The sequence below is a fragment of the Mycteria americana genome, unplaced genomic scaffold, assembly GCF_035582795.1.
Source record: "Mycteria americana isolate JAX WOST 10 ecotype Jacksonville Zoo and Gardens unplaced genomic scaffold, USCA_MyAme_1.0 Scaffold_66, whole genome shotgun sequence".
Lineage (NCBI taxonomy): Eukaryota > Metazoa > Chordata > Aves > Ciconiiformes > Ciconiidae > Mycteria > Mycteria americana.
In genome coordinates this window covers 278,589-302,156 of record NW_027445651.1, presented here as the reverse complement: position 1 = coordinate 302,156, position 23,568 = coordinate 278,589, and the positions used below count along the sequence as shown (strand labels likewise).

Sequence of the window (23,568 nt, the reverse complement as noted above, 5' to 3'; positions counted from 1 at the left end):
AATTCGCGGAGACTACCCTTTAAAGTCCGAGTCTCCCAGCAGGCGAATCGCAGTTTCAGAGTGTTCCCGAAATAAAACTCAATAGCAACAGAGTTACTATTAAGCAGGCATCCTTTATTACAGTGCTGGGCAGCACTGGGGATTGCTCCACCATAGGTGCTCCGACAAACAAGCAAGATCGCAGAGATTATGTGTTGCAAAATCATACATATTCATAAGATTAATTTACATAAACGTGCGATTTCTTGGAACTCGTTAATATATGCAAATGTCTCTGGCGCATGCGTACTTAAGTCCTTAGGTGGTCGTTAGGGATCCTCTGGTGGTCGTTGGAGGAAGTCGGTAGTCTTCATCACTCTGACCGCTGACCGAACTTTGTCTCTACGCATGCTCAGTCCATCTTTGTCTTGCTCATACCTTCCTTGCATATCCAAAACCAGTTGGTTCTTGTATAGCTTCTCCTTATCAGCCCTTTCCAGGGACACAGGGCTTGAAGAATTAATTCCTTCTTATCTGTCTACATTGCGACTATCTAAGCTAACCAAGGATTTAACACAGGCAAGGCATTCTTACTCTAATGATTGTTGTTAGGAGGGGGAAAGACCATAGACATGTCCTTCGAATAAAGGGTGCTCATTAGCAATTCAACAATACTCACAGGCTAGGCTAAATTATCTGCGAAAGGGGAGCTAAAAGGAAAGATCCCTTAGAGTTGAGCAACCAAGCTACTTACAACATTTCTTTTTTTCTTTGGGGATTTTAGCTCTTTTCACGCTCACCACCACCTCCTTTCCCCTCAGGCCGCTAACCCCAGCATCTTCGCCTGCAGATCTCTGGGTGCTTAAGTGAAATCGGGCCGCCAAGGGAGCACTGAGGGCCCTTTCCCCAGAGCTCAGCCTTGCGCAGAAGGGCCTCCTGCCAGGATGCCAAGCGAGGAGAACTGTGCTGTGCCCCTCCTCCTAGCTCCCTCTTCTCCTGAAGCCTACAGCTCATGGGGAACAGCCTTTGGTGCTTGAACCTCAGAAATTTGGGGCTACCAAGACAGACGAGATCTACTGCACTGACCTACCTGTGAAACATTGAGAGGGAATGGGCTGGAAAAGAGAGGCAATGAGGGATGGATGGTTGGGGAAAGAAATGCAGGTGAAGGGGGTCTGAGACAACCAAGGGAGCAGGGGTTTCTTCTCTGTCATCAGTTCTGATGACAGACCTTTGCTAGCAGAGTCAGAAAGAGCTGAAGAAAGCAGGTCATCAGCACAGGAGCTCCCACTCACAGCTCTCCTCCCACATGGCCTTTGGGGTCTCGTTGTTCGTCTGAGGCTATGGCAGGAGGGTTGGTGGGCTGTGCTCTGCCCGTGGCTGTAAACCTGCCACTAGTTCCCAGGTACACAAGCACAAAGGCCAATTGACATCATTGCCCACCGTCCTCTGGGGGGAACAACAGTGGGAGAAAGAGACTGCTCCTGGTGCCACAGGTACAAGCAGGAAAAAAAAGCACGTGAATGACAAGCAGTCATGGCACTTCTAATTACCATAATTGGTGCAAAACTAAAAAGACCTCGGCTGGCTTCCAGGCACCCACCCAGCTGCTCGCTCTCTCCCTCTCCCTCCTCAACAGGACAGAAGGAGAAAGTCGGGTGAAAAAGGTTGTGGGTCGAGATAAAGGCAGGGGGATTACTTACCAATTACTGTCACAGGCAAAACAGACTTGGCTTGGGGAAGACTCATTTAACATAGTGCCAATTAAAAATAGAGCAGGATGGTGAGAAACGGCCAAAAAACCCCTAAAACACCTTCACTCCATCCCCCCCTCTTTTTCACAGGCTCAACTTCCCTCCTTCATTCACGGCTCTTCTGTTTCCTCCACCCCCAAGCAGCGCAGTGGGATGTGGAATGGGGGGTTGCCGTCAGTACGCAACAGTTCCTTTCTGCCGCTGTTTCCTCCTCACATTTTTCTCCGCTCCAGCGTGAGCCCTTCCCATAGGCTGCAGTCTTTCAAGACCAGCTCCAGCGTGGGTCCTGTCCACGGGCTGCAGTCCTTCCAGACAAGTCTGCTCCAGCGTGGGTCCTCCAGGGGCCACAGTTCCTGCCAGGAGCCTGCTTCAGCATGGGCTCTGCACAGGCCGCAGTTCCTGCAGGGCATAGCCACCCGGTCCGGCGTGGGATCCTCCATGGGCTGCAGTGTGGATATCCGCTCCACCATGGTCTCTCCCACGGGCTGCCCGGGAATCTCTGCACCATTGCCTGGAGCACCTCCTCCTCCTCCTCCCTCCTCTCTGGCCTCGGTGCTTGCAGGATTGTTTCTCACACTTTTTTTGTAGTTCATTCCTCATCTCCTGTGCAGTGTTTTGCCCTTTCTCGGATATGGTTTCACGGAGGCACCACCAGCGTTGCTCATGGGGTGGAGGTAACTTTGAATAACCTCAAGAAAAATGGTATTCTTGGTCGTGCTTTCAGATGTGGAAAGAAATGCTCCAAAAATGCACCCATCTCATGTCCTTGGTAGATCTTTCTAATGCCTTTATCAAGTGGAGCGGATGGAGCTAGTTATGGTGATTTCCTTATTTTTATTATCATCAGATCTTACCTGCTGTATTTCGCATTCTCCACGGGCCTCTTTGAGCCCCCAGGGCACTTTCCCAAAGGACTGCGCCTGGCGGGTCCCTGAGGGGACAAAAATCTGCTCTTACGGAGTGCAGGGTGGCAATTCTGCCTTCTGTTTTGCAGAGCCACTGCACACTCCAGACATGAGAGCTATCCCAGCTTTTCTCCAACACCCCGATAAGATCATAGGTCTGCAAGTGTGCACAGACTTTTAGGTTGTCCTGCTCGTGTGCTGGCTCAGGCTCTTGCCTTACATATGTCTGGGGTCAAGCTGGAAAGGCAAGTCACCGAGTCAGTGAGTCAAGGTCAGGATGAGGTCTCAGGACAGTAATCAGGGTTCAACAATGTCCGGCGATCACCAGGTGTGTTCGCAGAGATAAGGAAGGTCTGAGCTCAAGCTGGGAAGTCACCCGCATGTCAGGGTCCAAAGCGAGATGAGTGGGGTCCATGACCAGGTACAGGCACAGATGTGTCACAGCTGGAGCTGTAACTCAGGTTGGGGCCAAGCACTAGAACTGAAGCTTGAAAGCTGCTCCCACGGGAAGGGGAGTCAGCCCTGGCTGAAGCCTCCCAGCAGAATGACCTCAGCAAGGTCAACAAAGGGAAGAGGGTAGCCCTCAGTTGCACTACCTGTAAGCTGGATCGGAGACAAGGCAGACTAGGATGGAGGATGCGCTTAGGGCCCTTACAAAATACCTACAGCCTCTGTCGCAAAGAGGGAGCTTGCCTGACCTCCCTCATGAAACAGCAGCAGAGTTTGTGCGCTTTGGCCCTCAATCACATATCCCTGCCTTCCTAGACACAGTTGCTGGGCACTCAGGTTCAGTTTTCTATGGGGGACACGGAAGTCCTGGTGCTTGAACAGCAAAGGAGTCCTCAGCTGTTTGACTCTCCCTGCGCCACCCGGACAGTCAGTCCTACATCTCACAGCAGAGCAGCGCCTGGACCCTGGTCCCTTCAGTTCAATACCCATTTGGTGCGAGGTCTCAGCCCCTGCCTCACTCAGCACCAGGCTGAGCGGTGGCATTGGCATGGACGTGAGGAGCCCCCAGTCACCAGCAACACTGCATCGTAAGGGGATACGTTCGGGGATGACGGCCTGCATGCGGTGGGCAGGATTTATGGGCGCCTCTCCCTCTACATAAAGCAAGAAATGGAGGGCACAGGAGGCAGAGACTGCATTTCAGTTCTCTGGGCACCTCTCTGCACCTGCCAGGTCGAAGGCACCACCATTCAGCTGTAGATTCCTTTGCAACTACCATTCCTGCTATGACCTGCACATGCCCTCATGATGAGGGTCACACAGGTACAGACTGACACGTGTGTGCTCATGCGCGCCTGCGTGGAACCATGCAAAAATCCGTACGCTCACATAAAGCCAGGAAAACGTCAGCAACTGTGGACTCTGCTGAGGAGATGCTGAGGCCCACGTGTGACATGACCTCTCACGTGGGAGTCCTTGGGCATCCGGACGAGAAGCACGAGAGCGGCGCCCGTTTCCCGAACAACTTTGCCACAGACAAGCCCACAGGAATGACCCAGGTGCACATCACCTGCCTGCACGGGATGCCACCAGCACTTGAGCTGAGTCTTCTGCCTGCGCTGATGTGTTTCTGCCCCGGAAATCCTCGGGCCTCTCATCCCGGCACTTACAGAAGCCTTCATATGGGGAAGCACGTGGCTTAAGCCAGGAAATGAAAAGGCAGCGGTGCAGGAAACCAGAACACAGCCCATGCCATTAGCTGGGATGGTTTGCATTTGACGTGAGCTTGTCAGAAAATTATTACTTCCACAAAGGGTGCCTCTGGGCCTGAGGCAGTGCAGGGCTACTATAAAAGGCAGCCCAGCTCTCTGCTCTCTCATCCACTTCTCTCGCCTCCTTCTCCTTGGGAATCAGGTGAGTGTGAAGCCTCTTCTCCTCCTCCTTCAAGGTCAGGTCTTTCCCTGATGTATGTCTCAGCTGATATGGGCTGTCCTAGCCCAGGGCTGGGACCTGCTTCTCATGGGAGAGGGAAGGGGAGAGAAAGCCTTCCACAGAGAGAGGCTGGGACTTAGCTGAGGTGGCTCCTGGGCTTTGAGCTGGGCAGCATAAGCTGGGCCAGGAGGTGCCTTGGCTCCACTGTGGTTGGGCGCAGTGCTGCTCCTCATGTATCCGTTGTGCTTTGCTTCCCCTGCCCCCTCTCCCAGGTGCACCCCTGGCCCAGAGACATGTCCTGCTACGACCAGTGCCAGCCCTGCCAGCCCTGCGGCCCGACCCCGCTGGCCAACAGCTGCAATGAGCCCTGTGTCAGGCAGTGCCAGAACTCCACTGTTGTCATCCAGCCCTCCCCCGTGGTGGTGACCCTGCCCGGCCCCATCCTCAGCTCCTTCCCGCAGAACACCGTTGTGGGCTCCTCCACCTCCGCTGCTGTTGGCAGCATCCTCAGCTGTGACGGAGTCCCCATCACCTCTGGGTGCTGTGACCTCTCCTGTATCACCAGCCGCTACTGTGGCAGCAGAAGGTGCCCCCCTTGCTAAAGCCACCGGTGACAGCCCAGACAAGGAACCCCGGGAGCCCCGAAGATGATGCCAGACTGAATGACGGAGATCGTGGCTACTGCTTTGAGAGGGTCTGAGCACGCCCCGCTCCTCCTGCAAAGGGTGTCAGCCCTTTGGAAGGGGCCAGCCTGGGCTCTCTGAAAACATGGCCGATGCCTCTCGTTCCCTTCCTCCCCTCTCTCCTTTCCCTCCTTTTCCTTGGTTGTGTTCTGCTCCCTGGGCCATGAGGCCCACCAAAGCCAGCTTAGGGGGGACCTGCCTGCCCCTCTCCCTCTGTCGGGCAGCCAGACAGGTGCCCTGTGGGAACTCTCCCTTGATCATGGGGCACTGACTCTTGGCTGCCCATGGTGATCCTTTCACTGTGGCCTCTCCTCACAGACATCTTGTTGCCCTCTTTGGACTCATTAAACTCTGCTGCATCCCAGCCTCTGGCTCTGTGTGGTCCTTTCCTCTCTGCATGCTCTCTAAAGCTGTCCAGGGAGAAAGGAGATAAGCTGGGAGGGAACAAATGGGTGAGCAAGTGGACCCTTTCTCATTCCGAGAGGACTGGGAGGGCAGGACACACTGCCTGTGGGCCTCCTTCGGTCCCTGTTCCTTGGAGCTGAGGACGACGTCTCTGGCTACTCCACAGCCAGTGACCATCAGCCCTTCCCTTGCTGCATCTCTGCCCAGAAATATTCCCCTTGGCCTCAGAGCATGCCCCACAGATGGTGATCCCAACTTGTGCTGTCTTCATGGGAGGACCCCAGTGCTGCAGGAGGTCCTGGGAGGTCAGCAGCCCCACAAGCACTCAAGGCAGTTCCTCTTGCTCTGGATGGAGCTGCGCTGGGGGAGGAGGCTCAGACAGAAGATGGCCGTGGGGATGGAAGGAGGGGATGGTAGGAGAAATCACCTTGTCTACAGCCCAGAGCCTCCTCCTCACCTTCCCACCCGTCCCCAGAAGGAAGGGGCACGGCATGCCACCAAGGGCAAGGGTAGCTAGGGTAGGGCAAGTCCCCTGTTCTTCCGCCACATCCATACAGCGCCCTGTGCAGCCCAGCGGTTGGTTACACAGATTGGCAGGGCTGAGGTGTCTCGCAGGCTGCACATCCCCAACTCCCATCACACCGAGCAGCTCCAGGACAAAAAGGTTATTCGCATGGGCCTGCAAGGTGACACAGGTGAGCATCTTACAGTTCCTCCCGTGGTACTGTAGAGAGCGCACCGATCACAACAGCCCACGCTCTCTCTTTGCAGCTCATGGCAAGTGCAATCTCGTCCTGGGGTGCAGGGGAAGAAGAGTTCCATGGCAGAAGCTCTCTTGAAGCAAAATTCGCGGAGACTACCCTTTAAAGTCCGAGTCTCCCAGCAGGCGAATCGCAGTTTCAGAGTGTTCCCGAAATAAAACTCAATAGCAACAGAGTTACTATTAAGCAGGCATCCTTTATTACAGTGCTGGGCAGCACTGGGGATTGCTCCACCATAGGTGCTCCGACAAACAAGCAAGATCGCAGAGATTATGTGTTGCAAAATCATACATATTCATAAGATTAATTTACATAAACGTGCGATTTCTTGGAACTCGTTAATATATGCAAATGTCTCTGGCGCATGCGTACTTAAGTCCTTAGGTGGTCGTTAGGGATCCTCTGGTGGTCGTTGGAGGAAGTCGGTAGTCTTCATCACTCTGACCGCTGACCGAACTTTGTCTCTACGCATGCTCAGTCCATCTTTGTCTTGCTCATACCTTCCTTGCATATCCAAAACCAGTTGGTTCTTGTATAGCTTCTCCTTATCAGCCCTTTCCAGGGACACAGGGCTTGAAGAATTAATTCCTTCTTATCTGTCTACATTGCGACTATCTAAGCTAACCAAGGATTTAACACAGGCAAGGCATTCTTACTCTAATGATTGTTGTTAGGAGGGGGAAAGACCATAGACATGTCCTTCGAATAAAGGGTGCTCATTAGCAATTCAACAATACTCACAGGCTAGGCTAAATTATCTGCGAAAGGGGAGCTAAAAGGAAAGATCCCTTAGAGTTGAGCAACCAAGCTACTTACAACATTTCTTTTTTTCTTTGGGGATTTTAGCTCTTTTCACGCTCACCACCACCTCCTTTCCCCTCAGGCCGCTAACCCCAGCATCTTCGCCTGCAGATCTCTGGGTGCTTAAGTGAAATCGGGCCGCCAAGGGAGCACTGAGGGCCCTTTCCCCAGAGCTCAGCCTTGCGCAGAAGGGCCTCCTGCCAGGATGCCAAGCGAGGAGAACTGTGCTGTGCCCCTCCTCCTAGCTCCCTCTTCTCCTGAAGCCTACAGCTCATGGGGAACAGCCTTTGGTGCTTGAACCTCAGAAATTTGGGGCTACCAAGACAGACGAGATCTACTGCACTGACCTACCTGTGAAACATTGAGAGGGAATGGGCTGGAAAAGAGAGGCAATGAGGGATGGATGGTTGGGGAAAGAAATGCAGGTGAAGGGGGTCTGAGACAACCAAGGGAGCAGGGGTTTCTTCTCTGTCATCAGTTCTGATGACAGACCTTTGCTAGCAGAGTCAGAAAGAGCTGAAGAAAGCAGGTCATCAGCACAGGAGCTCCCACTCACAGCTCTCCTCCCACATGGCCTTTGGGGTCTCGTTGTTCGTCTGAGGCTATGGCAGGAGGGTTGGTGGGCTGTGCTCTGCCCGTGGCTGTAAACCTGCCACTAGTTCCCAGGTACACAAGCACAAAGGCCAATTGACATCATTGCCCACCGTCCTCTGGGGGGAACAACAGTGGGAGAAAGAGACTGCTCCTGGTGCCACAGGTACAAGCAGGAAAAAAAAGCACGTGAATGACAAGCAGTCATGGCACTTCTAATTACCATAATTGGTGCAAAACTAAAAAGACCTCGGCTGGCTTCCAGGCACCCACCCAGCTGCTCGCTCTCTCCCTCTCCCTCCTCAACAGGACAGAAGGAGAAAGTCGGGTGAAAAAGGTTGTGGGTCGAGATAAAGGCAGGGGGATTACTTACCAATTACTGTCACAGGCAAAACAGACTTGGCTTGGGGAAGACTCATTTAACATAGTGCCAATTAAAAATAGAGCAGGATGGTGAGAAACGGCCAAAAAACCCCTAAAACACCTTCACTCCATCCCCCCCTCTTTTTCACAGGCTCAACTTCCCTCCTTCATTCACGGCTCTTCTGTTTCCTCCACCCCCAAGCAGCGCAGTGGGATGTGGAATGGGGGGTTGCCGTCAGTACGCAACAGTTCCTTTCTGCCGCTGTTTCCTCCTCACATTTTTCTCCGCTCCAGCGTGAGCCCTTCCCATAGGCTGCAGTCTTTCAAGACCAGCTCCAGCGTGGGTCCTGTCCACGGGCTGCAGTCCTTCCAGACAAGTCTGCTCCAGCGTGGGTCCTCCAGGGGCCACAGTTCCTGCCAGGAGCCTGCTTCAGCATGGGCTCTGCACAGGCCGCAGTTCCTGCAGGGCATAGCCACCCGGTCCGGCGTGGGATCCTCCATGGGCTGCAGTGTGGATATCCGCTCCACCATGGTCTCTCCCACGGGCTGCCCGGGAATCTCTGCACCATTGCCTGGAGCACCTCCTCCTCCTCCTCCCTCCTCTCTGGCCTCGGTGCTTGCAGGATTGTTTCTCACACTTTTTTTGTAGTTCATTCCTCATCTCCTGTGCAGTGTTTTGCCCTTTCTCGGATATGGTTTCACGGAGGCACCACCAGCGTTGCTCATGGGGTGGAGGTAACTTTGAATAACCTCAAGAAAAATGGTATTCTTGGTCGTGCTTTCAGATGTGGAAAGAAATGCTCCAAAAATGCACCCATCTCATGTCCTTGGTAGATCTTTCTAATGCCTTTATCAAGTGGAGCGGATGGAGCTAGTTATGGTGATTTCCTTATTTTTATTATCATCAGATCTTACCTGCTGTATTTCGCATTCTCCACGGGCCTCTTTGAGCCCCCAGGGCACTTTCCCAAAGGACTGCGCCTGGCGGGTCCCTGAGGGGACAAAAATCTGCTCTTACGGAGTGCAGGGTGGCAATTCTGCCTTCTGATTTGCAGAGCCACTGCACACTCCAGACATGAGAGCTATCCCAGCTTTTCTCCAACACCCCGATAAGATCATAGGTCTGCAAGTGTGCACAGACTTTTAGGTTGTCCTGCTCGTGTGCTGGCTCAGGCTCTTGCCTTACATATGTCTGGGGTCAAGCTGGAAAGGCAAGTCACCGAGTCAGTGAGTCAAGGTCAGGATGAGGTCTCAGGACAGTAATCAGGGTTCAACAATGTCCGGCGATCACCAGGTGTGTTCGCAGAGATAAGGAAGGTCTGAGCTCAAGCTGGGAAGTCACCCGCATGTCAGGGTCCAAAGCGAGATGAGTGGGGTCCATGACCAGGTACAGGCACAGATGTGTCACAGCTGGAGCTGTAACTCAGGTTGGGGCCAAGCACTAGAACTGAAGCTTGAAAGCTGCTCCCACGGGAAGGGGAGTCAGCCCTGGCTGAAGCCTCCCAGCAGAATGACCTCAGCAAGGTCAACAAAGGGAAGAGGGTAGCCCTCAGTTGCACTACCTGTAAGCTGGATCGGAGACAAGGCAGACTAGGATGGAGGATGCGCTTAGGGCCCTTACAAAATACCTACAGCCTCTGTCGCAAAGAGGGAGCTTGCCTGACCTCCCTCATGAAACAGCAGCAGAGTTTGTGCGCTTTGGCCCTCAATCACATATCCCTGCCTTCCTAGACACAGTTGCTGGGCACTCAGGTTCAGTTTTCTATGGGGGACACGGAAGTCCTGGTGCTTGAACAGCAAAGGAGTCCTCAGCTGTTTGACTCTCCCTGCGCCACCCGGACAGTCAGTCCTACATCTCACAGCAGAGCAGCGCCTGGACCCTGGTCCCTTCAGTTCAATACCCATTTGGTGCGAGGTCTCAGCCCCTGCCTCACTCAGCACCAGGCTGAGCGGTGGCATTGGCATGGACGTGAGGAGCCCCCAGTCACCAGCAACACTGCATCGTAAGGGGATATGTTCGGGGATGACGGCCTGCATGCGGTGGGCAGGATTTATGGGCGCCTCTCCCTCTACATAAAGCAAGAAATGGAGGGCACAGGAGGCAGAGACTGCATTTCAGTTCTCTGGGCACCTCTCTGCACCTGCCAGGTCGAAGGCACCACCATTCAGCTGTAGATTCCTTTGCAACTACCATTCCTGCTATGACCTGCACATGCCCTCATGATGAGGGTCACACAGGTACAGACTGACACGTGTGTGCTCATGCGCGCCTGCGTGGAACCATGCAAAAATCCGTACGCTCACATAAAGCCAGGAAAACGTCAGCAACTGTGGACTCTGCTGAGGAGATGCTGAGGCCCACGTGTGACATGACCTCTCACGTGGGAGTCCTTGGGCATCCGGACGAGAAGCACGAGAGCGGCGCCCGTTTCCCGAACAACTTTGCCACAGACAAGCCCACAGGAATGACCCAGGTGCACATCACCTGCCTGCACGGGATGCCACCAGCACTTGAGCTGAGTCTTCTGCCTGCGCTGATGTGTTTCTGCCCCGGAAATCCTCGGGCCTCTCATCCCGGCACTTACAGAAGCCTTCATATGGGGAAGCACGTGGCTTAAGCCAGGAAATGAAAAGGCAGCAGTGCAGGAAACCAGAACACAGCCCATGCCATTAGCTGGGATGGTTTGCATTTGACGTGAGCTTGTCAGAAAATTATTACTTCCACAAAGGGTGCCTCTGGGCCTGAGGCAGTGCAGGGCTACTATAAAAGGCAGCCCAGCTCTCTGCTCTCTCATCCACTTCTCTCGCCTCCTTCTCCTTGGGAATCAGGTGAGTGTGAAGCCTCTTCTCCTCCTCCTTCAAGGTCAGGTCTTTCCCTGATGTATGTCTCAGCTGATATGGGCTGTCCTAGCCCAGGGCTGGGACCTGCTTCTCATGGGAGAGGGAAGGGGAGAGAAAGCCTTCCACAGAGAGAGGCTGGGACTTAGCTGAGGTGGCTCCTGGGCTTTGAGCTGGGCAGCATAAGCTGGGCCAGGAGGTGCCTTGGCTCCACTGTGGTTGGGCGCAGTGCTGCTCCTCATGTATCCGTTGTGCTTTGCTTCCCCTGCCCCCTCTCCCAGGTGCACCCCTGGCCCAGAGACATGTCCTGCTACGACCAGTGCCAGCCCTGCCAGCCCTGCGGCCCGACCCCGCTGGCCAACAGCTGCAATGAGCCCTGTGTCAGGCAGTGCCAGAACTCCACTGTTGTCATCCAGCCCTCCCCCGTGGTGGTGACCCTGCCCGGCCCCATCCTCAGCTCCTTCCCGCAGAACACCGTTGTGGGCTCCTCCACCTCCGCTGCTGTTGGCAGCATCCTCAGCTGTGACGGAGTCCCCATCACCTCTGGGTGCTGTGACCTCTCCTGTATCACCAGCCGCTACTGTGGCAGCAGAAGGTGCCCCCCTTGCTAAAGCCACCGGTGACAGCCCAGACAAGGAACCCCGGGAGCCCCGAAGATGATGCCAGACTGAATGACGGAGATCGTGGCTACTGCTTTGAGAGGGTCTGAGCACGCCCCGCTCCTCCTGCAAAGGGTGTCAGCCCTTTGGAAGGGGCCAGCCTGGGCTCTCTGAAAACATGGCCGATGCCTCTCGTTCCCTTCCTCCCCTCTCTCCTTTCCCTCCTTTTCCTTGGTTGTGTTCTGCTCCCTGGGCCATGAGGCCCACCAAAGCCAGCTTAGGGGGGACCTGCCTGCCCCTCTCCCTCTGTCGGGCAGCCAGACAGGTGCCCTGTGGGAACTCTCCCTTGATCATGGGGCACTGACTCTTGGCTGCCCATGGTGATCCTTTCACTGTGGCCTCTCCTCACAGACATCTTGTTGCCCTCTTTGGACTCATTAAACTCTGCTGCATCCCAGCCTCTGGCTCTGTGTGGTCCTTTCCTCTCTGCATGCTCTCTAAAGCTGTCCAGGGAGAAAGGAGATAAGCTGGGAGGGAACAAATGGGTGAGCAAGTGGACCCTTTCTCATTCTGAGAGGACTGGGAGGGCAGGACACACTGCCTGTGGGCCTCCTTCGGTCCCTGTTCCTTGGAGCTGAGGACGACGTCTCTGGCTACTCCACAGCCAGTGACCATCAGCCCTTCCCTTGCTGCATCTCTGCCCAGAAATATTCCCCTTGGCCTCAGAGCATGCCCCACAGATGGTGATCCCAACTTGTGCTGTCTTCATGGGAGGACCCCAGTGCTGCAGGAGGTCCTGGGAGGTCAGCAGCCCCACAAGCACTCAAGGCAGTTCCTCTTGCTCTGGATGGAGCTGCGCTGGGGGAGGAGGCTCAGACAGAAGATGGCCGTGGGGATGGAAGGAGGGGATGGTAGGAGAAATCACCTTGTCTACAGCCCAGAGCCTCCTCCTCACCTTCCCACCCGTCCCCAGAAGGAAGGGGCACGGCATGCCACCAAGGGCAAGGGTAGCTAGGGTAGGGCAAGTCCCCTGTTCTTCCGCCACATCCATACAGCGCCCTGTGCAGCCCAGCGGTTGGTTACACAGATTGGCAGGGCTGAGGTGTCTCGCAGGCTGCACATCCCCAACTCCCATCACACCGAGCAGCTCCAGGACAAAAAGGTTATTCGCATGGGCCTGCAAGGTGACACAGGTGAGCATCTTACAGTTCCTCCCGTGGTACTGTAGAGAGCGCACCGATCACAACAGCCCACGCTCTCTCTTTGCAGCTCATGGCAAGTGCAATCTCGTCCTGGGGTGCAGGGGAAGAAGAGTTCCATGGCAGAAGCTCTCTTGAAGCAAAATTCGCGGAGACTACCCTTTAAAGTCCGAGTCTCCCAGCAGGCGAATCGCAGTTTCAGAGTGTTCCCGAAATAAAACTCAATAGCAACAGAGTTACTATTAAGCAGGCATCCTTTATTACAGTGCTGGGCAGCACTGGGGATTGCTCCACCATAGGTGCTCCGACAAACAAGCAAGATCGCAGAGATTATGTGTTGCAAAATCATACATATTCATAAGATTAATTTACATAAACGTGCGATTTCTTGGAACTCGTTAATATATGCAAATGTCTCTGGCGCATGCATACTTAAGTCCTTAGGTGGTCGTTAGGGATCCTCTGGTGGTCGTTGGAGGAAGTCGGTAGTCTTCATCACTCTGACCGCTGACCGAACTTTGTCTCTACGCATGCTCAGTCCATCTTTGTCTTGCTCATACCTTCCTTGCATATCCAAAACCAGTTGGTTCTTGTATAGCTTCTCCTTATCAGCCCTTTCCAGGGACACAGGGCTTGAAGAATTAATTCCTTCTTATCTGTCTACATTGCGACTATCTAAGCTAACCAAGGATTTAACACAGGCAAGGCATTCTTACTCTAATGATTGTTGTTAGGAGGGGGAAAGACCATAGACATGTCCTTCGAATAAAGGGTGCTCATTAGCAATTCAACAATACTCACAGGCTAGGCTAAATTATCTGCGAAAGGGGAGCTAAAAGGAAAGATCCCTTAGAGTTGAGCAACCAAGCTACTTACAACATTTCTTTTTTTCTTTGGGGATTTTAGCTCTTTTCACGCTCACCACCACCTCCTTTCCCCTCAGGCCGCTAACCCCAGCATCTTCGCCTGCAGATCTCTGGGTGCTTAAGTGAAATCGGGCCGCCAAGGGAGCACTGAGGGCCCTTTCCCCAGAGCTCAGCCTTGCGCAGAAGGGCCTCCTGCCAGGATGCCAAGCGAGGAGAACTGTGCTGTGCCCCTCCTCCTAGCTCCCTCTTCTCCTGAAGCCTACAGCTCATGGGGAACAGCCTTTGGTGCTTGAACCTCAGAAATTTGGGGCTACCAAGACAGACGAGATCTACTGCACTGACCTACCTGTGAAACATTGAGAGGGAATGGGCTGGAAAAGAGAGGCAATGAGGGATGGATGGTTGGGGAAAGAAATGCAGGTGAAGGGGGTCTGAGACAACCAAGGGAGCAGGGGTTTCTTCTCTGTCATCAGTTCTGATGACAGACCTTTGCTAGCAGAGTCAGAAAGAGCTGAAGAAAGCAGGTCATCAGCACAGGAGCTCCCACTCACAGCTCTCCTCCCACATGGCCTTTGGGGTCTCGTTGTTCGTCTGAGGCTATGGCAGGAGGGTTGGTGGGCTGTGCTCTGCCCGTGGCTGTAAACCTGCCACTAGTTCCCAGGTACACAAGCACAAAGGCCAATTGACATCATTGCCCACCGTCCTCTGGGGGGAACAACAGTGGGAGAAAGAGACTGCTCCTGGTGCCACAGGTACAAGCAGGAAAAAAAAGCACGTGAATGACAAGCAGTCATGGCACTTCTAATTACCATAATTGGTGCAAAACTAAAAAGACCTCGGCTGGCTTCCAGGCACCCACCCAGCTGCTCGCTCTCTCCCTCTCCCTCCTCAACAGGACAGAAGGAGAAAGTCGGGTGAAAAAGGTTGTGGGTCGAGATAAAGGCAGGGGGATTACTTACCAATTACTGTCACAGGCAAAACAGACTTGGCTTGGGGAAGACTCATTTAACATAGTGCCAATTAAAAATAGAGCAGGATGGTGAGAAACGGCCAAAAAACCCCTAAAACACCTTCACTCCATCCCCCCCTCTTTTTCACAGGCTCAACTTCCCTCCTTCATTCACGGCTCTTCTGTTTCCTCCACCCCCAAGCAGCGCAGTGGGATGTGGAATGGGGGGTTGCCGTCAGTACGCAACAGTTCCTTTCTGCCGCTGTTTCCTCCTCACATTTTTCTCCGCTCCAGCGTGAGCCCTTCCCATAGGCTGCAGTCTTTCAAGACCAGCTCCAGCGTGGGTCCTGTCCACGGGCTGCAGTCCTTCCAGACAAGTCTGCTCCAGCGTGGGTCCTCCAGGGGCCACAGTTCCTGCCAGGAGCCTGCTTCAGCATGGGCTCTGCACAGGCCGCAGTTCCTGCAGGGCATAGCCACCCGGTCCGGCGTGGGATCCTCCATGGGCTGCAGTGTGGATATCCGCTCCACCATGGTCTCTCCCACGGGCTGCCCGGGAATCTCTGCACCATTGCCTGGAGCACCTCCTCCTCCTCCTCCCTCCTCTCTGGCCTCGGTGCTTGCAGGATTGTTTCTCACACTTTTTTTGTAGTTCATTCCTCATCTCCTGTGCAGTGTTTTGCCCTTTCTCGGATATGGTTTCACGGAGGCACCACCAGCGTTGCTCATGGGGTGGAGGTAACTTTGAATAACCTCAAGAAAAATGGTATTCTTGGTCGTGCTTTCAGATGTGGAAAGAAATGCTCCAAAAATGCACCCATCTCATGTCCTTGGTAGATCTTTCTAATGCCTTTATCAAGTGGAGCGGATGGAGCTAGTTATGGTGATTTCCTTATTTTTATTATCATCAGATCTTACCTGCTGTATTTCGCATTCTCCACGGGCCTCTTTGAGCCCCCAGGGCACTTTCCCAAAGGACTGCGCCTGGCGGGTCCCTGAGGGGACAAAAATCTGCTCTTACGGAGTGCAGGGTGGCAATTCTGCCTTCTGTTTTGCAGAGCCACTGCACACTCCAGACATGAGAGCTATCCCAGCTTTTCTCCAACACCCCGATAAGATCATAGGTCTGCAAGTGTGCACAGACTTTTAGGTTGTCCTGCTCGTGTGCTGGCTCAGGCTCTTGCCTTACATATGTCTGGGGTCAAGCTGGAAAGGCAAGTCACCGAGTCAGTGAGTCAAGGTCAGGATGAGGTCTCAGGACAGTAATCAGGGTTCAACAATGTCCGGCGATCACCAGGTGTGTTCGCAGAGATAAGGAAGGTCTGAGCTCAAGCTGGGAAGTCACCCGCATGTCAGGGTCCAAAGCGAGATGAGTGGGGTCCATGACCAGGTACAGGCACAGATGTGTCACAGCTGGAGCTGTAACTCAGGTTGGGGCCAAGCACTAGAACTGAAGCTTGAAAGCTGCTCCCACGGGAAGGGGAGTCAGCCCTGGCTGAAGCCTCCCAGCAGAATGACCTCAGCAAGGTCAACAAAGGGAAGAGGGTAGCCCTCAGTTGCACTACCTGTAAGCTGGATCGGAGACAAGGCAGACTAGGATGGAGGATGCGCTTAGGGCCCTTACAAAATACCTACAGCCTCTGTCGCAAAGAGGGAGCTTGCCTGACCTCCCTCATGAAACAGCAGCAGAGTTTGTGCGCTTTGGCCCTCAATCACATATCCCTGCCTTCCTAGACACAGTTGCTGGGCACTCAGGTTCAGTTTTCTATGGGGGACACGGAAGTCCTGGTGCTTGAACAGCAAAGGAGTCCTCAGCTGTTTGACTCTCCCTGCGCCACCCGGACAGTCAGTCCTACATCTCACAGCAGAGCAGCGCCTGGACCCTGGTCCCTTCAGTTCAATACCCATTTGGTGCGAGGTCTCAGCCCCTGCCTCACTCAGCACCAGGCTGAGCGGTGGCATTGGCATGGACGTGAGGAGCCCCCAGTCACCAGCAACACTGCATCGTAAGGGGATACGTTCGGGGATGACGGCCTGCATGCGGTGGGCAGGATTTATGGGCGCCTCTCCCTCTACATAAAGCAAGAAATGGAGGGCACAGGAGGCAGAGACTGCATTTCAGTTCTCTGGGCACCTCTCTGCACCTGCCAGGTCGAAGGCACCACCATTCAGCTGTAGATTCCTTTGCAACTACCATTCCTGCTATGACCTGCACATGCCCTCATGATGAGGGTCACACAGGTACAGACTGACACGTGTGTGCTCATGCGCGCCTGCGTGGAACCATGCAAAAATCCGTACGCTCACATAAAGCCAGGAAAACGTCAGCAACTGTGGACTCTGCTGAGGAGATGCTGAGGCCCACGTGTGACATGACCTCTCACGTGGGAGTCCTTGGGCATCCGGACGAGAAGCACGAGAGCGGCGCCCGTTTCCCGAACAACTTTGCCACAGACAAGCCCACAGGAATGACCCAGGTGCACATCACCTGCCTGCACGGGATGCCACCAGCACTTGAGCTGAGTCTTCTGCCTGCGCTGATGTGTTTCTGCCCCGGAAATCCTCGGGCCTCTCATCCCGGCACTTACAGAAGCCTTCATATGGGGAAGCACGTGGCTTAAGCCAGGAAATGAAAAGGCAGCGGTGCAGGAAACCAGAACACAGCCCATGCCATTAGCTGGGATGGTTTGCATTTGACGTGAGCTTGTCAGAAAATTATTACTTCCACAAAGGGTGCCTCTGGGCCTGAGGCAGTGCAGGGCTACTATAAAAGGCAGCCCAGCTCTCTGCTCTCTCATCCACTTCTCTCGCCTCCTTCTCCTTGGGAATCAGGTGAGTGTGAAGCCTCTTCTCCTCCTCCTTCAAGGTCAGGTCTTTCCCTGATGTATGTCTCAGCTGATATGGGCTGTCCTAGCCCAGGGCTGGGACCTGCTTCTCATGGGAGAGGGAAGGGGAGAGAAAGCCTTCCACAGAGAGAGGCTGGGACTTAGCTGAGGTGGCTCCTGGGCTTTGAGCTGGGCAGCATAAGCTGGGCCAGGAGGTGCCTTGGCTCCACTGTGGTTGGGCGCAGTGCTGCTCCTCATGTATCCGTTGTGCTTTGCTTCCCCTGCCCCCTCTCCCAGGTGCACCCCTGGCCCAGAGACATGTCCTGCTACGACCAGTGCCAGCCCTGCCAGCCCTGCGGCCCGACCCCGCTGGCCAACAGCTGCAATGAGCCCTGTGTCAGGCAGTGCCAGAACTCCACTGTTGTCATCCAGCCCTCCCCCGTGGTGGTGACCCTGCCCGGCCCCATCCTCAGCTCCTTCCCGCAGAACACCGTTGTGGGCTCCTCCACCTCCGCTGCTGTTGGCAGCATCCTCAGCTGTGACGGAGTCCCCATCACCTCTGGGTGCTGTGACCTCTCCTGTATCACCAGCCGCTACTGTGGCAGCAGAAGGTGCCCCCCTTGCTAAAGCCACCGGTGACAGCCCAGACAAGGAACCCCGGGAGCCCCGAAGATGATGCCAGACTGAATGACGGAGATCGTGGCTACTGCTTTGAGAGGGTCTGAGCACGCCCCGCTCCTCCTGCAAAGGGTGTCAGCCCTTTGGAAGGGGCCAGCCTGGGCTCTCTGAAAACATGGCCGATGCCTCTCGTTCCCTTCCTCCCCTCTCTCCTTTCCCTCCTTGTCCTTGGTTGTGTTCTGCTCCCTGGGCCATGAGGCCCACCAAAGCCAGCTTAGGGGGGACCTGCCTGCCCCTCTCCCTCTGTCGGGCAGCCAGACAGGTGCCCTGTGGGAACTCTCCCTTGATCATGGGGCACTGACTCTTGGCTGCCCATGGTGATCCTTTCACTGTGGCCTCTCCTCACAGACATCTTGTTGCCCTCTTTGGACTCATTAAACTCTGCTGCATCCCAGCCTCTGGCTCTGTGTGGTCCTTTCCTCTCTGCATGCTCTCTAAAGCTGTCCAGGGAGAAAGGAGATAAGCTGGGAGGGAACAAATGGGTGAGCAAGTGGACCCTTTCTCATTCCGAGAGGACTGGGAGGGCAGGACACACTGCCTGTGGGCCTCCTTCGGTCCCTGTTCCTTGGAGCTGAGGACGACGTCTCTGGCTACTCCACAGCCAGTGACCATCAGCCCTTCCCTTGCTGCATCTCTGCCCAGAAATATTCCCCTTGGCCTCAGAGCATGCCCCACAGATGGTGATCCCAACTTGTGCTGTCTTCATGGGAGGACCCCAGTGCTGCAGGAGGTCCTGGGAGGTCAGCAGCCCCACAAGCACTCAAGGCAGTTCCTCTTGCTCTGGATGGAGCTGCGCTGGGGGAGGAGGCTCAGACAGAAGATGGCCGTGGGGATGGAAGGAGGGGATGGTAGGAGAAATCACCTTGTCTACAGCCCAGAGCCTCCTCCTCACCTTCCCACCCGTCCCCAGAAGGAAGGGGCACGGCATGCCACCAAGGGCAAGGGTAGCTAGGGTAGGGCAAGTCCCCTGTTCTTCCGCCACATCCATACAGCGCCCTGTGCAGCCCAGCGGTTGGTTACACAGATTGGCAGGGCTGAGGTGTCTCGCAGGCTGCACATCCCCAACTCCCATCACACCGAGCAGCTCCAGGACAAAAAGGTTATTCGCATGGGCCTGCAAGGTGACACAGGTGAGCATCTTACAGTTCCTCCCGTGGTACTGTAGAGAGCGCACCGATCACAACAGCCCACGCTCTCTCTTTGCAGCTCATGGCAAGTGCAATCTCGTCCTGGGGTGCAGGGGAAGAAGAGTTCCATGGCAGAAGCTCTCTTGAAGCAAAATTCGCGGAGACTACCCTTTAAAGTCCGAGTCTCCCAGCAGGCGAATCGCAGTTTCAGAGTGTTCCCGAAATAAAACTCAATAGCAACAGAGTTACTATTAAGCAGGCATCCTTTATTACAGTGCTGGGCAGCACTGGGGATTGCTCCACCATAGGTGCTCCGACAAACAAGCAAGATCGCAGAGATTATGTGTTGCAAAATCATACATATTCATAAGATTAATTTACATAAACGTGCGATTTCTTGGAACTCGTTAATATATGCAAATGTCTCTGGCGCATGCGTACTTAAGTCCTTAGGTGGTCGTTAGGGATCCTCTGGTGGTCGTTGGAGGAAGTCGGTAGTCTTCATCACTCTGACCGCTGACCGAACTTTGTCTCTACGCATGCTCAGTCCATCTTTGTCTTGCTCATACCTTCCTTGCATATCCAAAACCAGTTGGTTCTTGTATAGCTTCTCCTTATCAGCCCTTTCCAGGGACACAGGGCTTGAAGAATTAATTCCTTCTTATCTGTCTACATTGCGACTATCTAAGCTAACCAAGGATTTAACACAGGCAAGGCATTCTTACTCTAATGATTGTTGTTAGGAGGGGGAAAGACCATAGACATGTCCTTCGAATAAAGGGTGCTCATTAGCAATTCAACAATACTCACAGGCTAGGCTAAATTATCTGCGAAAGGGGAGCTAAAAGGAAAGATCCCTTAGAGTTGAGCAACCAAGCTACTTACAACATTTCTTTTTTTCTTTGGGGATTTTAGCTCTTTTCACGCTCACCACCACCTCCTTTCCCCTCAGGCCGCTAACCCCAGCATCTTCGCCTGCAGATCTCTGGGTGCTTAAGTGAAATCGGGCCGCCAAGGGAGCACTGAGGGCCCTTTCCCCAGAGCTCAGCCTTGCGCAGAAGGGCCTCCTGCCAGGATGCCAAGCGAGGAGAACTGTGCTGTGCCCCTCCTCCTAGCTCCCTCTTCTCCTGAAGCCTACAGCTCATGGGGAACAGCCTTTGGTGCTTGAACCTCAGAAATTTGGGGCTACCAAGACAGACGAGATCTACTGCACTGACCTACCTGTGAAACATTGAGAGGGAATGGGCTGGAAAAGAGAGGCAATGAGGGATGGATGGTTGGGGAAAGAAATGCAGGTGAAGGGGGTCTGAGACAACCAAGGGAGCAGGGGTTTCTTCTCTGTCATCAGTTCTGATGACAGACCTTTGCTAGCAGAGTCAGAAAGAGCTGAAGAAAGCAGGTCATCAGCACAGGAGCTCCCACTCACAGCTCTCCTCCCACATGGCCTTTGGGGTCTCGTTGTTCGTCTGAGGCTATGGCAGGAGGGTTGGTGGGCTGTGCTCTGCCCGTGGCTGTAAACCTGCCACTAGTTCCCAGGTACACAAGCACAAAGGCCAATTGACATCATTGCCCACCGTCCTCTGGGGGGAACAACAGTGGGAGAAAGAGACTGCTCCTGGTGCCACAGGTACAAGCAGGAAAAAAAAGCACGTGAATGACAAGCAGTCATGGCACTTCTAATTACCATAATTGGTGCAAAACTAAAAAGACCTCGGCTGGCTTCCAGGCACCCACCCAGCTGCTCGCTCTCTCCCTCTCCCTCCTCAACAGGACAGAAGGAGAAAGTCGGGTGAAAAAGGTTGTGGGTCGAGATAAAGGCAGGGGGATTACTTACCAATTACTGTCACAGGCAAAACAGACTTGGCTTGGGGAAGACTCATTTAACATAGTGCCAATTAAAAATAGAGCAGGATGGTGAGAAACGGCCAAAAAACCCCTAAAACACCTTCACTCCATCCCCCCCTCTTTTTCACAGGCTCAACTTCCCTCCTTCATTCACGGCTCTTCTGTTTCCTCCACCCCCAAGCAGCGCAGTGGGATGTGGAATGGGGGGTTGCCGTCAGTACGCAACAGTTCCTTTCTGCCGCTGTTTCCTCCTCACATTTTTCTCCGCTCCAGCGTGAGCCCTTCCCATAGGCTGCAGTCTTTCAAGACCAGCTCCAGCGTGGGTCCTGTCCACGGGCTGCAGTCCTTCCAGACAAGTCTGCTCCAGCGTGGGTCCTCCAGGGGCCACAGTTCCTGCCAGGAGCCTGCTTCAGCATGGGCTCTGCACAGGCCGCAGTTCCTGCAGGGCATAGCCACCCGGTCCGGCGTGGGATCCTCCATGGGCTGCAGTGTGGATATCCGCTCCACCATGGTCTCTCCCACGGGCTGCCCGGGAATCTCTGCACCATTGCCTGGAGCACCTCCTCCTCCTCCTCCCTCCTCTCTGGCCTCGGTGCTTGCAGGATTGTTTCTCACACTTTTTTTGTAGTTCATTCCTCATCTCCTGTGCAGTGTTTTGCCCTTTCTCGGATATGGTTTCACGGAGGCACCACCAGCGTTGCTCATGGGGTGGAGGTAACTTTGAATAACCTCAAGAAAAATGGTATTCTTGGTCGTGCTTTCAGATGTGGAAAGAAATGCTCCAAAAATGCACCCATCTCATGTCCTTGGTAGATCTTTCTAATGCCTTTATCAAGTGGAGCGGATGGAGCTAGTTATGGTGATTTCCTTATTTTTATTATCATCAGATCTTACCTGCTGTATTTCGCATTCTCCACGGGCCTCTTTGAGCCCCCAGGGCACTTTCCCAAAGGACTGCGCCTGGCGGGTCCCTGAGGGGACAAAAATCTGCTCTTACGGAGTGCAGGGTGGCAATTCTGCCTTCTGTTTTGCAGAGCCACTGCACACTCCAGACATGAGAGCTATCCCAGCTTTTCTCCAACACCCCGATAAGATCATAGGTCTGCAAGTGTGCACAGACTTTTAGGTTGTCCTGCTCGTGTGCTGGCTCAGGCTCTTGCCTTACATATGTCTGGGGTCAAGCTGGAAAGGCAAGTCACCGAGTCAGTGAGTCAAGGTCAGGATGAGGTCTCAGGACAGTAATCAGGGTTCAACAATGTCCGGCGATCACCAGGTGTGTTCGCAGAGATAAGGAAGGTCTGAGCTCAAGCTGGGAAGTCACCCGCATGTCAGGGTCCAAAGCGAGATGAGTGGGGTCCATGACCAGGTACAGGCACAGATGTGTCACAGCTGGAGCTGTAACTCAGGTTGGGGCCAAGCACTAGAACTGAAGCTTGAAAGCTGCTCCCACGGGAAGGGGAGTCAGCCCTGGCTGAAGCCTCCCAGCAGAATGACCTCAGCAAGGTCAACAAAGGGAAGAGGGTAGCCCTCAGTTGCACTACCTGTAAGCTGGATCGGAGACAAGGCAGACTAGGATGGAGGATGCGCTTAGGGCCCTTACAAAATACCTACAGCCTCTGTCGCAAAGAGGGAGCTTGCCTGACCTCCCTCATGAAACAGCAGCAGAGTTTGTGCGCTTTGGCCCTCAATCACATATCCCTGCCTTCCTAGACACAGTTGCTGGGCACTCAGGTTCAGTTTTCTATGGGGGACACGGAAGTCCTGGTGCTTGAACAGCAAAGGAGTCCTCAGCTGTTTGACTCTCCCTGCGCCACCCGGACAGTCAGTCCTACATCTCACAGCAGAGCAGCGCCTGGACCCTGGTCCCTTCAGTTCAATACCCATTTGGTGCGAGGTCTCAGCCCCTGCCTCACTCAGCACCAGGCTGAGCGGTGGCATTGGCATGGACGTGAGGAGCCCCCAGTCACCAGCAACACTGCATCGTAAGGGGATACGTTCGGGGATGACGGCCTGCATGCGGTGGGCAGGATTTATGGGCGCCTCTCCCTCTACATAAAGCAAGAAATGGAGGGCACAGGAGGCAGAGACTGCATTTCAGTTCTCTGGGCACCTCTCTGCACCTGCCAGGTCGAAGGCACCACCATTCAGCTGTAGATTCCTTTGCAACTACCATTCCTGCTATGACCTGCACATGCCCTCATGATGAGGGTCACACAGGTACAGACTGACACGTGTGTGCTCATGCGCGCCTGCGTGGAACCATGCAAAAATCCGTACGCTCACATAAAGCCAGGAAAACGTCAGCAACTGTGGACTCTGCTGAGGAGATGCTGAGGCCCACGTGTGACATGACCTCTCACGTGGGAGTCCTTGGGCATCCGGACGAGAAGCACGAGAGCGGCGCCCGTTTCCCGAACAACTTTGCCACAGACAAGCCCACAGGAATGACCCAGGTGCACATCACCTGCCTGCACGGGATGCCACCAGCACTTGAGCTGAGTCTTCTGCCTGCGCTGATGTGT

General features: G+C 54.3%; 3 protein-coding genes across 3 annotated transcripts; all 3 read left to right on the top strand.

The window, feature by feature from the left end:
- The first annotated feature begins 4,812 nt into the window (after positions 1 to 4,812).
- LOC142404062 (feather keratin Cos2-3) lies at positions 4,813 to 5,121 on the top strand. The gene has a single exon (XM_075490457.1). It carries the CDS (start codon positions 4,813 to 4,815, stop codon positions 5,119 to 5,121), a length of 309 nt encoding a protein of 102 aa, XP_075346572.1.
- A 6,142-nt stretch (positions 5,122 to 11,263) lies between these two features.
- LOC142404063 (feather keratin Cos2-3) lies at positions 11,264 to 11,572 on the top strand. Its single transcript, XM_075490458.1, has one exon. The coding sequence runs from the start codon at positions 11,264 to 11,266 to the stop codon at positions 11,570 to 11,572; it is 309 nt and encodes a 102-aa protein (XP_075346573.1).
- A 6,142-nt stretch (positions 11,573 to 17,714) lies between these two features.
- LOC142404064 (feather keratin Cos2-3) lies at positions 17,715 to 18,023 on the top strand. Its single transcript, XM_075490459.1, has one exon. The coding sequence runs from the start codon at positions 17,715 to 17,717 to the stop codon at positions 18,021 to 18,023; it is 309 nt and encodes a 102-aa protein (XP_075346574.1).
- The last annotated feature ends 5,545 nt before the right edge of the window (positions 18,024 to 23,568 follow it).